General features: G+C 38.8%; 1 protein-coding gene across 1 annotated transcript in view; it reads left to right on the forward strand.

Moving 5' to 3' along the window:
• The window catches only part of PSMA3 (proteasome 20S subunit alpha 3), a 496,948-nt gene extending 491,409 nt beyond the window's left edge, over positions 1-5,539 (forward strand). The window contains exons 7-8 of the mRNA XM_044073576.1: positions 5,208-5,272; positions 5,355-5,539. Coding sequence (XP_043929511.1) covers positions 5,208-5,272; positions 5,355-5,399 — 110 coding nt within the window. The 3' untranslated portion in view covers positions 5,400-5,539. The remainder of the gene's footprint in view (positions 1-5,207; positions 5,273-5,354) is intronic.
• The last annotated feature ends 8,209 nt before the right edge of the window (positions 5,540-13,748 follow it).

Below are 13,748 nucleotides of genomic sequence, written 5' to 3' on the forward strand. Positions count from 1 at the left end.
TACATTTGTGAACTGCAACACAAAAATAATTATTTAGCTACCTGTTGCTCTTGCACTGCATTTTATATTGGTAAAATCAATAATTCCCTTAAAGGATATATCAACATATTTACAGTATTAGAAGGGACAACAAAAGTGCACTTGCTCGACATTCGTTATTTTGTTTAAATTGTAATAAGTTTGTGTTTTTAATTTTGGAACAACACGTTTTGCATGACACTGGTGGAGATTGGGAAAATGAATTACTTAGGAAGGAAATGAAATGGCAGCTTAAATTTGATGCTGCATACCCACCAGGGTTAAATGACATTTCTATTTCTAGTGAATTAAAGAGAAGGGCTTTGGAAATGTAAGCGTTTTTAACTACTTTTAACTATTTTGTACTATTTTAAATTATTTCAATTCTTTACAAGTATTTATTGTAAGCATGTTTCTTTAAATGCATTGGTTGTTTTGGAGGGGCGTGTTTGTTTTTAAGCAGAACTTTGAGTTTAATATGGGTGGTTTTGAAGATATCTGACTTGACAGATGAAAGCGCTTAATCATTCTCTGTTTTATTTGGATTATTAAAATGCTGCTTTGTGGTTTCCTTTTGGACTGACTTGGTTTTCTTTGGATTTTGTTTGGTGTATACCTGGTCAAGCACTGGTGGAATTATTTTGTTTATTTGCATTATGTTTAGCACTATTGCTAAAGAAAATAAGGAACTCAGAAATTCAAGGCTATAATTGGTATGCTAGTCAAGAAAAGTTGACTTTATTTGCAGATTTTATTTTGTACCTGATAAAAAAAAAAAAAGAAAATTACATTTCAGTGGTGGGAAACATTCTGAGACAGTTTAAAGTCTTTTCAGGATTGAAAATTAATGAAGATAAAACAAAGGCAATAGCTGTTAACTATGTGCCCACACACAAATTGATTCAGCAGTATGCATATTTATGGGGACATGATAAAATGAAGTACCTAGGAGCATGGGTTAAAAAGGATTCTCTTATGGCAGCTAATGATATGTGGGAAGAGACTAAAAAGATAATTCAAAAACAGAGAAACTGGAATCTCTCTCTTATGGATATGATTACAAAGATACAAGCAGTGAAATTGTGTAGTCCATTTAGTTGTATGCACAGGTCAGACATATTTTTATCAACCAGAGGAGAAGTTGTGGATAGCAATAAATATTTAAACGATTTTATCTGGGAGGGGAAGAGGCCAAGAATCAATTGGGATAAGTTGATCCTTCCAGTAGAACAAGGTAGTTTGATATTACCTGATTTGAAGGGGTGTTCCAGAGCTAAAAGGTTAAGGCTGCTATACATATAACAAGCAGAAAGCTATATTCAAAGTGAAAAGGAAAGATGGAATGGAAGAAGCTGAAGAAATGAGAGACTGGGATTTTGGATGCAGGTCCTTAAGGAGAATAATCATACAGAATATTCATGAAGTATCAAAGTATTCTAAGAACTAAGCCAACATGGGAATGGAGAAAGGAGATTCTGCTGATGGGGATGACTGCAATTAGGAGTACAGATAACGGGCAAGGGGAGACTGGAATTTACTGGCAAAGGAACCAAAGTATTGCAAGCAAATAGAGAGGGAAAAGTAATAGAATGGAACGATGCCAAGAATTTATTTGGACTGCAGGTTAGAGATGGTCTTCCTTATCAAAGACTGATATATAGGCAAAGAGAAAAAAATAGAGGGAGTCCTAAATGAAAGACCAGCAGTGGAAGAGTTTTTAGTAGAATGTATAACAGAAGCTGCTGTTAAAGGAAGAATTAGAGTATACAACATATTGTATGACAACTGTAAGAATCCGTCAGAGGAGGTTAGAAAGGATTGGGAAGAAAGCTTGGATAAGCAATTCACAAAAATAATGGGGTATATGTTTGTCTCCCAAATATGCAACAAAATCTAGAAGAGTTAGGATTTTTGCTTGGAAATGTTTACATAGATTTTTATACCCCAAGTAGATACCAGAGAATTTTTCTTTATGTATACAGCAACTGTTTGAGGTGTGATGGGGAAGAAAAAGTAATTGGGAACGTATTTTCTGGGAGTGTAATAATTTGACAAACTAAAGATTTGCTGCAGACTACTCTGTCAGAGATACTGTGTGAGCAAATTGGTGTAAGTAGAGATGATTTTTCTGTGATACAGAATCAGAATTGCCTAGAACATAGTAAGCTCTTGCTGAGTCAAATTATGATGGCTGCCAAAAAGCAGTTACTAGAAAATTGAAATCAGTCTAAAGCAATAATACTAGAAGTGAAAATAGTAACAGAAATAAAACTGGAATTAGGATCTTTAGAAAAAGTAGGAATTAATTACTTGGGGAAAAAATGGGAATGATACATACAGGGGAGTAATGAAGTTTAAAAGAAGGCAGGATTTGAATGAGCTATGTAATGCTTAACTGACAATGATTGGGTGGATTATAAGTGATTTATAAAAATACTTCCAACTGGGACTGTCAATATTTGTTTTCATTTATATAAATGTATGATTGCCTATGTCATAAGTGGTAATTTAATAAAGATGCTTGTTAAAAAAAAAAAAAAAAATACATCATTATAGGAATTGGTAAGAGGAGGTTAAAGACTGAGAAGTGATTGGATAGCCAATTAACATAAACAATGGATGGACATGTACGGCTCCAAATATGAAACAGACTGAAGATTTAGGATTTTTGCTTGAAGTGTTTCAGTGTTTTTATACCCCAACCAGACAAGTTTTCCTCGGGTAGATTGCAAATGTTAAGAGGTGTTATGAGGAAGAAAGAGGCAACTGTGAACATATTTTTTGGGAGTGTAAAGAGCTGGTACACTTTAAAATTACATGCAGACTGCTCTGTCAGAAAGTCAGAAAATTGGCGTACCTAAGGAAATTATTTTTTGAGCTGTGAGACAGGATCAGAATTGCCTAGAACATAGTAAGGCCTGGTGGCTACCAAAAAAGCAATTACTCGAAAATGGAAATTAGTGTAAACTAACTGTGCTAGAAATATTGAATTAAGGTAACAGATAAAAGAACTCGAAATGGGATCTTCAGAAAAGAGTAAGAGCAAATTATATAGGAAAAATAAAAAGTGGGAATTTTGGGAACAGTACATGCCAAATTATGTTTTGGAGGAGGAATGGGGTTTAAGGAAATGCAGGAATTGAATGAGCTATGTCATGTTCACTTGGCAATGACTGTATAAAAGATATGTGATGTACAATGTTTACAGCTGAAAATGTCTACATGTTTTTTCATGTGTGTAAATGTGTGATTCTGTCATAAGTTGTAATTCAATAAAGATGTTTCTTTTTAAAAAAAAAAAATGTGCACCACTTTGCCCTTTGGTTTGGCTACTGCAGGTAGAGTGTTTATAAAATATCTGGCTCCAATAATCACACATTGCTTGAACCATGGGAGTAGATATCTGCTGTTATGTGGATGACTGCCTGACTTGAGTCCACACAAAAGAGAATATTTATTTTATTTATTTAACATTTGTTGACCGGGAAAGTCCGTCTAGGTTCCACAGATCCTGTTTTCAGTGGAGGCCCGGGGAGAAATGCTCCAGGAGCATGTCTTTAGAATGTGGGAGGAAACCGGAGTACCCGGAGGAAACCCATGCAAACACAGGGAGAACATGCAAACTCCACACAGAAGGCACCCCAGCCGAGAATCAAACCGGAGAACCTCTTGCTGTGAGGCGACAGCATTAACCACTGCACCACTGCGCCGCCTATAGAATAGTGGGTCTTGAATTCTGGCCTTTCCCTGAACCTAGCAAGGTCAAACTGCATGCCCTCATGGGCAGTGATATTCTGGAGGGGGGTACCTTGCTGGATTCCATGCTTCAGAGGGCATTTCTACTGCAGGATGTACTTGAGTTTCTGGCACCTTATGTTTTGGAGATATCCCATAAGACCTCATTATCAACTACAGAGTACATGCAGGTTCTGAGATGCATGGCATCCACCACCTTTTAGCAAGACTGCATGAAATCCATGCTCAAGTAGGCAATATCCAAACGGTTAGCTAATTGATTTTCATTCTTCTGTTCTTGTGTTAAGAATTTTGAAGGGCATACAAGGTTTCACTCCAGAGGGGGCAGCATGGCAACCATAGCCTTCCTCTTGGGTATAAACTCTAGGCCATCCTGGAAGCAGCTCAGAATTTTACTAAGTGCTACTGATTTAAATCCTGTGGTTAAGCCCTGGCTACAGCTCAGACAACCTAAGTCTTGTGTGTTGGAAAAAACAGGGAAGAGTAAGAGGGGACTGAGTGGTTCATCCATTCCAGGAGGAGGAGGAGGGTGCAGTGACTCCGTTAACCAGTGTAAGTGTATTAGGGTGTGCGTGGAAGCACATATGTATTAGGAGGAGAGTACTGCAGGCTTTGCTTTAACAATTATCTACATCATTCATTAGGGTGTAGGAAGGGAAAATCCACCAACCTGTGCCAGGAGATAATGCAGACTGCTGATCAGAGGGAGAGCCTTCAGGTTCCTGTCTAGGGTATGAGCCAGACATACCTAGCTGACAGGACAGGGTACTCTGTGATCAGGGATAGATTAAGGGTCACCTATGGGCCTTAGTCTGGGGAGGGTGCATCACTTGGCCAGAATGCAGGGCAGTTACCCCTGCTGTTTGCAGAAGCTTAAGATGCAAGGAAACAGCATGAAGCATTCTTATAGCTGCCTTGATTGCCCTTTCAGATGGCTTTTACAGTGCCATGGTTGGCTGCCTTTAGTTTTGTAGAGCTTTCGGTATGAGGAGAAGTTGGTGACTGCTGACAAGCTTATGGACACAAACATGGTGTAGATAAATGTCAGGGAATAAGCTGATGTCCTGATGCCTGTTTGTATGAGAAAGGGAAGGGTACCTTTTCTGATAGAACTCTAACAGAAGTCTCCAAGGTATAAGGATGACTACAACAGTGATCATATGTGAATATGCTAGGCATTTCCCATAATTCATCTGTATTTCAAGACCTTCTAGTATCATTTAAACAACATGTTAAAAGTAATTGTGAAATAGATGAATGTAACAGAATTGGTGTGGAAGATTTCTGACTGCAGTTTTGTTTGAGGTTAATTAACCCACTTACAGCTGCTGCTGCTGTTTGGGGTGGGGGGGGGTACTTTACTGAAAGTCTTCAGTGAGATTTAAGTAGCTTTTTTGTTTTTAATAAAATTATTCTGTTATATATCTTTATAGTAACAAATGGTAGACATGAAATTGTACCAAAAGACGTCCGAGAAGAGGCTGAGAAGTATGCTAAAGTAAGAAAACTTTAAGGATTACTTTAGAATTGTTGTTTTCATGTCTCTCTAGATCTCTCACTATTTTCTTTGTTTATAACAGGATTCTCTGGAAGAGGAGGAGGAGTCTGATGATGAAAACATGTAATTAATCACTTTAACACTACTTTTTATTCAAACTCTGGATTTTGAATTTTAAGGCTGTAAATTTGTGCTCCATATTCTTTTTATGGGTAAATTGTACAAAGTGGTGTATGCATAATTTCCAGTAAAAGTCTTACAAAATCATGTGTCTGTTTTAATTATGTCAAACTGCCCTACTTTTGTAACTCCCTCACTAATCATATCTGAGCATCTCTTTGTGATCATTTCTGTGTGGCCACTAAACTTCTCCAGATTCAGATATTATGGCAAAACCAGTAATGGTTTTCTGGTCTTCATGATAATCTCTGATGGTATAGTTCAAAGAAAACCTTGTAACGGAGGCTGCTGTCTGCTGCTCTGATTTTTATTCCCTCTTGAAAAGATGCATTGAGGCATCTGTAGCATAGTCTGATATAACCGTAATGGCAAGTTTAGAACAAAAAAAATACAGTGAAAATATCACATCAGTAAACTCTCTAATAAAAAGCTCCTAGTCATCATTAAGATGTCCACTTCATCATTAGAAGAGAGATTTAAAACTGGTAAGTCTCAAACATATTAGGAAATGCAAGGCCAACTATAAACGTAGGATGGCAACTAAAGCTTTCTTCAGCTATGTTATGAACCTTAGAAGTAACCTACAATTGTGTACTAAATTTATCTCCAGTTGTACTTCCTTCTGCAACACCAAGGATTTAGCAGATATTCTTGTGGACAAATGAACTTCAGCCAGCCTCTCTTCTGTTCCTCATTCCCATTCACACTTCCCCTCTTGAGAACAGTTTGGATCAAGTCCTTTTGACACTTTCCAGAATTAAAAACAGTACTTCTAGAGGTCCAAACAATATTCTTGGATGTCTGCCGAGAAGCATGAAGTCCCACCTAGCAGAACCTCTCCCTAAGCTTTTCAGCCCAAATGTGTGCACTGGTTATGTCTCTGAGGATTGGAGAATGGCAGTTGTGGTGCCATTGCATAGAGGTGGCCCCCTCTACTGTACGTGGGAATTACAGCCATATTAGTTTCAGTAGTAGTATTTGGAGGGCATGGAATGTATTACAGCTGAACTAGTAAACAGTGATAAGTAATCTCTTATCCCTGTATACGCACCATGGCTTTATAAAAAAAAAAAAAAGGATCATGCTTGCTCAACCTCGTTGGGGTCTTTGAAAGGATTAGTGAAGCCATGGATAAGGAGCATACAGGCCACAGTGCTTATCTGAACCTTGGCCAGGCCTTTGACATTATCCCCATACTAAGATTATTGATAAATCCTCTCAACTCAATGGTAGCCCTAAAATAGTTTGCTGGATTGAAAATTAGCTGACTGAGAGAATAAATACTATTAAGGTCAGGGTTATTTACTGTAGACAGAAGACCATCACCGGTGATATTCAGTGGGGCTCTGACTGGGGTCCCTTCCTGTTTGGTATATATTTCTGTGACATGAAATTTATCAGTGGACTATGGCTAACCAAATAGGTGAAGAGTGTAAATTTGCGACACCACTGGTGACATTTTTTCTGTGTAAAGCAAATACATCTGCATGTCTGTAGCTACTTCCCATGGATAAGAAATTATGTTGAAATAGTGATTCCTGCAGTCAACATCAGATGTCTTAATTGCTCCTTTATCTTACATTAACTTCTGATAAAGAAATCTGTAGCTTTGTGCCATCAACATAATGGCGCTAACTGCAGTCTTGTTCTCTTAATGTAATCACCCAGAGTCAGCAAATAGTTGAACAGAATGGGTCCCAAAACTAAACCATACAGTTCATAAGGAAGAAAAATTAACTGAGATGTTGGACTACTCCAGAACATGGCCATTAATACCACAGTACATGGCTCAGTGATCTAGAACAATCCTTATCAAAAGTTGCTGTAAGATGAAGGAACACCAGGACCAAACAACACCTCTGATTTTCAATAAAGGAATCACTGCTTCAGCACAATTTTTTATCCATGGGAGGTAACTAGAAACAGATGGTCTCCTGGTTTGACATTGAGAACTTTTACAAATGTCCCTGCCCATCTATAGGGACATAAAATTTCATACATGAAATTAAAACACAGGTGAGTCAACAAGGATGCCTTCTTTACAGTCGTGCACACGTGTTAATAGCTGTCCACTTTGACTTCTCATGTTGTTTTATGTACTGCAGCTGTATTTCTATGTTCAGGATTTATACCATAAAAATGCACTGCTAGATGAAGAGCTTCAGGGGCCTGGAAATGAATTTTGCAGTATGTGTACTTGCACACAGATTTAAAATATCTGTCCACTAAACGTACTCTCTCTTCTTGGAGGTGAAGGAATACATTTTAAACAATTAATGCAGTGTACAGACAGTAAATGTATCCAACCTAGAAGGCAGGGCAGGATATCTGCTGGAGAAGCTGGTCTTGCTTGAAAATATAACTTCAGCTGGCACTGTGGGGATGCTAGGCTTCCAGAAACAATTTGGATTTGACATCTTTTCCATCATTTCCTTAATATGTGGGTCTTGGGATCTGAGCTGGATCAGACTTCGGCCACTTTGTCTTTGGATCTTATAATTATAATCTTATAATGGATGTCCTCTTCTTGCCCATAATTCGATGCGTTGACTCAGCTACCTCAGGTCTCGTTTGGTGCCACAAGTGTAGGACGGATCCATATATGTAAAAAAAAAAAAATATATATATATATATATATATATATATATTATACACACACATGTATGTCTTTAGATATTTTAATTTTGCCTCTTCCTCTGAACTCTTCTCTTGTTCATCCTTGTTGGACCTTTTCTGTTTTCCCTAAATATAAAAAAGAGGTTTCATTGTTATTGTAGTTTACTGTAGCTGAGTCTCGTTTTGATTTGTTTGTTCCTTGTTTCATTTTTTCCCCTATCAGAATGTTAGACAAACTGTCAGGGTTTAAGAAGTGTGTGTGATCTCTGCCCAGAAATTACCAAATTCTGATGCACACAATAAACTTGTGCTGTCTAAACCCCTCACATTTGGACACTACTTGCTCCATTTGTGAAGCCTTTGGCCAACAGGCCAATGTAGAGCAGAGTAAACTAATTTTGAAAGGGCGGCTTCAGCCCCTCTGGGAGAGAGTGTTCCTTTTTAGTTTCTGCAAAACCTTCCTGTTTTCCTTTAAAGAAACCACCTGAAAAATCTAAGGAGAAAACCAGAGACAAAGAAAAAAGATCTAAAAACTCAAGGAGAGGTCTCTGGACTGTACATCCTCTTTAGATCCAGTTTCTAAAATTCCTGAATCTTCAGAGCCAACACTTTCCCTGGATACAGCAGACGACCTTGGTTTTCACCGGAGCTGATCTCTCTCTTGTGCTCCATTCACAGATATTGCAGGAAAAGTAAAACCATCATTCCAGACCCCTTTCTGCTGCTTCATCCTTTTGGTCAGCCAGATTTATCAGGAGCCTTACTGAAGCAGAAGTGGACAAGATGAGATTTCTTCAGACCCAGATCCAGTTGGGGGTGATATTGGCTCCAGCTACTGCCAAGGCCGAAGGAGTGGTTTCTTCCCCCGTTCAGTAGTTGCTCCTTCTCCAATCTGACCTTTTGGACTGGAACCCTGAGATCTGATTTCCACCCAGTGCTGGTCTACATCGGAGCCTAGGATTTGTTCTTCCTCAACATCAGTGAGATGTTCTTCGTGTTTCACTGTTGCAGTCATCACATTTGGGTTATCTGCTTGCAGTAGCCCTCAGTCGGCCTGATTATCAAAGTCTTGGGTCCTGCGTCGGTTGCTGTCTCATCTTCCATGACGTCAGGTAGTCAGGGGTATAAAGCATGCAGCAGATGCCATTACATCAGTCTTTCTTGCGGTGCCTGAAGCAGAAGCAGTTCGCAAGTGCCGGACAGCCAACTCCTGAAATTTGTTTTCGAGTTTCAGAACCGAAGTCTTCAACTAAAGCTAAGTACCCCGTTGGGGAAACTTTTTCTTGCTCTAAACTGATGTCAGTAAGTCAATAAGTGTATTTCTTGTGGAAAGCAAATACCTCACAAAGATTTTAATTCGTACTGTATTTCTTGCCTAGGCCACAAAGTACCTCACTGTCGATTTTGTGCCTTATTTAAGCAACAAGCTATTTGTCGGTATATTTACACTTCTAAATATTTTTGTATCGGTTCAGTTATCCAGGTATGTCTTCGGTAAGCCATCCGACTACCGACATTCCGAAAAAATGCAAAGATAGACAGGCTGCCTAGGTCCAGAGCTGCCGACGACGCTTCTAAGTCAGTCGCCAGTTCACCGGTACTCAGTGAGGCGCTTTCGCAGCCCCTGATACCCGCTACTTTAAATTTGCAGGCCTCTATTGAGACCCATTTGGAGTCCGGTATGCAGCAAAATGCTTCAACTATGTAACCTGTGGATGTCTCTACCCTGGATGGGTCTGGAGCCGCTCCGCAAGCACCGGCTTCTGAGGGTGTATTCAGGCCTACTGACTTGCGTATTAAACAGACGCCATCTTCTTCAAGGCCTAAAACTCGAACTATGCCTAGAAAACTGACACCCAGACAGCGTGGTCAGGCCTCTATGCCAAAAAAACAGATTAGAATGTCTGAAGCCCTTATTACTTTAATCAGGGGAAGCCAACTGTTCCTCTCTGAGACCTAGGACTGAATTTGCTTATGATGCTTCTGACCAGGATTCTGAAATTTGTTTCCTGTGATGACCAGGATTTACCCTTATCTAGGATTCTGATGCAGAGGACTTTATTCCCTCTGCCCCCCCCCCCCCCCCGAGGATTTCTCTTTTGGTGAAACCCTGCATACTCTTGGGGAGCACTTTCACTGGGAAAGCCAGGATTACACTGATTCTAACTCTTGCCCCAGCACAGGCCTTTAGCTATCCCTCCTGTACTAGACATTGTTGATGCCTTTTCTGAATCTGTCTTGGCCCCTGACTCTGTACCTCCTGCTCCCAGAAAACCTGATGGATATTACAGGGTGCCTGACTCCCACAAGTTCTTTATTAAAAATCCTACTGTGGCTCCTGAGACCATTTCACAGGGACCCAAGGGCATTAAGGCTACTACTGCCAGAAATCCTACCCATTCTGATAGAGACTCCAGGGAGCTGGATAGATGGGGTGAGAAAGAATACACTTCTGCAACTTTGGCCATTAGGGCCTTAAACTGCCAATTTCATATATTAAAGTATCAGCAGCATATCACTAGATGCTTAAACAGAAAATGATGTTCATTCCTGACTGTACTGAAAATAAGGATTTTACAGGATTTAATGCATTCTGCTGAACAGGTTGGAAAGCATTCTTTGCAATGTGGTTTTGATTCACTAGAGGCATCTTGCAGGGCTGCTGTCACTGGTTCTGTACTTAGAAGGCATGCTTGGCTTAAGGAGTGATCTTTGCCAGATCATGTTAAAGCTAAATTGCTGGATGCTCCCTTAAATCAGGACAGTCTGGCAACAAAGTAGAAGTTGTTTTTAAAAAGATGGAGGGAAAAGCTAAATCTATGCAAACTGCAAGATTTCCTACAAGTACAATCTCCAATATTTAGTAGGCATTGGCCCTCTAAGAATTGGTGTTTTCCTGCCTCTTTCAGGCCTTTCAGTCCAAACCCAGAACCAGCAGAACACCCAGGCTTCAGTCCCAGGGTGAGCACAGCACTAAACAGTGGGCAGCTCCCACTTCCAAATCTGGGAGTAGTAAGACCTCCCCCCCCCCCCCATGGTAAACTGTCTCAATGACTTAACTTTAAAACTTCCAAGCACTTCTCAACTGACTGCTCCTTTAGGGGGAAAGATTGCTCTGCAGGTAAAAAACTGGGAACTCATTACCCAGGACAAATGGGGTTTAAATATAGTTTCCCAAAGATACAGATTTCACTTCCACACGTCCAACCCCAAACGGTTGGCCAGATCTACCCCCAAATCAGTGGCCAGAGGCTCAAAAGCATAAAGGCTATTCAAACTGTACCAGAAGAGGAAAAGGGACAAGGTTTCTACTCAAGACTTTTCCTGGTACCCGGAAAAGACAACTCTTGGCGTCCTATCCTGGACCTTTCTATATTAAAAACCTTTTTGGTGATTCCAAAATTCAAGATGCTACCTCTTCATCAGTTACTTTCTATGCTAGGCAAAGATGCCTGGTTGGCAACACTGGATTTAAAAGAAGCCTACCTGCACATCCCAATCAGGTAATCTTGCTACATGCGCTATCAGTTCTCTGCACTGCCCTTTGGCTTATGTACTGCGGCAAGTACATGGGACTAGATTGGATTCACTGACTGGCTTTTCTGTTCTTGTTCAGAAGAGGTTCTGAATGGTTAAACTTTGGACATTTAATAACATTCAATACAACTTGGATTTGGCATTTTGAATTAATCAGTATTTTCATCTTGGAAAGCAGTGGGACTGTGCAAGGGGTCGTAAGTGCGTGCTTCGTTATTTACCCATTAACAACTACAGGTGACTATGCGATTCCATCCACTGGTTTTCTCTTCTACCTTTAGATGAGGGTTCTAATGGTCAAATTTCAAGTTATGGATATTTCTTATTACGTTTTGGAACTTTGATTTGATGTTCTGGACATTTTTTTGATTACCGTCTGTATACAGTTGGGCTGTGGAAAGAGTTGGAAGTCTTTGTGCTTTGTTACTTACTATTTCCTCCTTGTTATACTGGAGGAATTTGGTCAGTCCCATTAGGGCTTTTATTTCTTTTTTATGAGGGACTCGCAATCATTTTTTTTTGTTGTGATCTATGGACCTCATTTCATGTTGCAACCCATTTCTGGGATTTTTATATGTTATATTAGTAATTAACCTGTAGATGGCATTACCGCCATTTTTTTGCCATATATTTTTGTATTACTATGCATTTTGCAGGTTACTTTTGTACTAAGCTAATTTCTCAATTTCTTATATATATATATATATATATTATCGATTGCTGTTTACATGGCTATTTGAGGGCTTAGCTCTACTGGGATAAAGGGAATAGTTTGTATGCTTCAGCATTTACTGTTCTGTTTTTCTGTGTCAGAGTGTTCTCATTACGAACATAGTTACATATGGTTCCATTCATCGTGTAAAATATCAAAACTGTTTGGTTAATAATTTATATGCATTCTACCTCTCGCTGGAACCTTAGCTTGGAATTTAATGTTTATGCATTGTTAGCCTACTGGTGACATTAAGGTTATTGTGTGGACATGTAACCTTGTTGATTATACATATTGCATCTAGTTAGCTGAATCGTAGGTATTTTGCCTTCTATTATTCAATGAGATGCTATGTGCTGTCACTATTTTGCTCAACATTATTGCCTTTTATATCGGGTTCCATTTTGAATGGTCTTGTTTTGGGACTGATTTGGGTCGAATTTCTCTTGGGGGCTAGGTTTTCCTCATTTTTCCACTGTCACACTATACAGTCATATGCAGGTTTTAATAGTGTGTTATTTGGGCTTTTGGGGTCTGCTTTGTTGCATTATATATTATATATATATAGTAATTACATTCCCCTATTTGGTGAATGTTTATAAGGATTGTCATTTTGCCTACAGCAATTTATATAGACAATGTAACTGGGGTTATACATATGTTTATGGGTCAATTTAGCATTGACATGATCATGGTATCCATTATATGAACATGATTTTGACATTTATATGTGGTTGTGGTATTGAGTGGATATTCTGGACCACTTTTATTGGGCCAATTTGGTGCTAATCTATTTTTGTTTACAATGATACGCAGCATTGTGTTTTTTGGTAAGAAGTTTTATAATTCCCACGTGATCACAGGGGGCTAGCTATTGTATCATTGATATTTGTGAATTGGTATCCCCTACTTTTTGTTCCTTTGGACATCATATGAATAGGGATTGATATTTCATGTCATTTCAATTCTCCACCTATATGGTGGTTTTGGTTGTTCAAATTTGCACCTATTGGGATACGCAGCATTGTGGTTTCTTTGTTTTATTCAGGTTATATCACAAGGGCTGGCTATTGTATTTTTGGTGGCTTACAATGATTAGGATTAGGCTCTTTATTTTTGGGTCTACTTTTGTATGAAATACTCACCAATATGAACAATTTACTTATTCTTACCTAATTTGAAGATTGAAAAAAAACACAAATATATTGAACCCTTTTTCGTGTCTAAGCTCTCTCTCTCTCTCTCTCCCTCTATATATATATATATATATATATATATATATATATATATATATATATATATATATATAAAATCTGTCTAAACGGTTGGTTTTGGATAGAGGATTTTTGTCTTATTCCTGCTGTTTGCAAAGTTGATCAATCCATTAATATTACTTTTTTTGATTTTCTACACATTTTTGCAACATGGCTG

This window comes from Protopterus annectens, chromosome 6.part0 (assembly GCF_019279795.1).
Source record: "Protopterus annectens isolate FY-2018-M chromosome 6.part0, PAN1.0, whole genome shotgun sequence".
Classification (NCBI taxonomy): Eukaryota; Metazoa; Chordata; order Ceratodontiformes; family Protopteridae; genus Protopterus; species Protopterus annectens.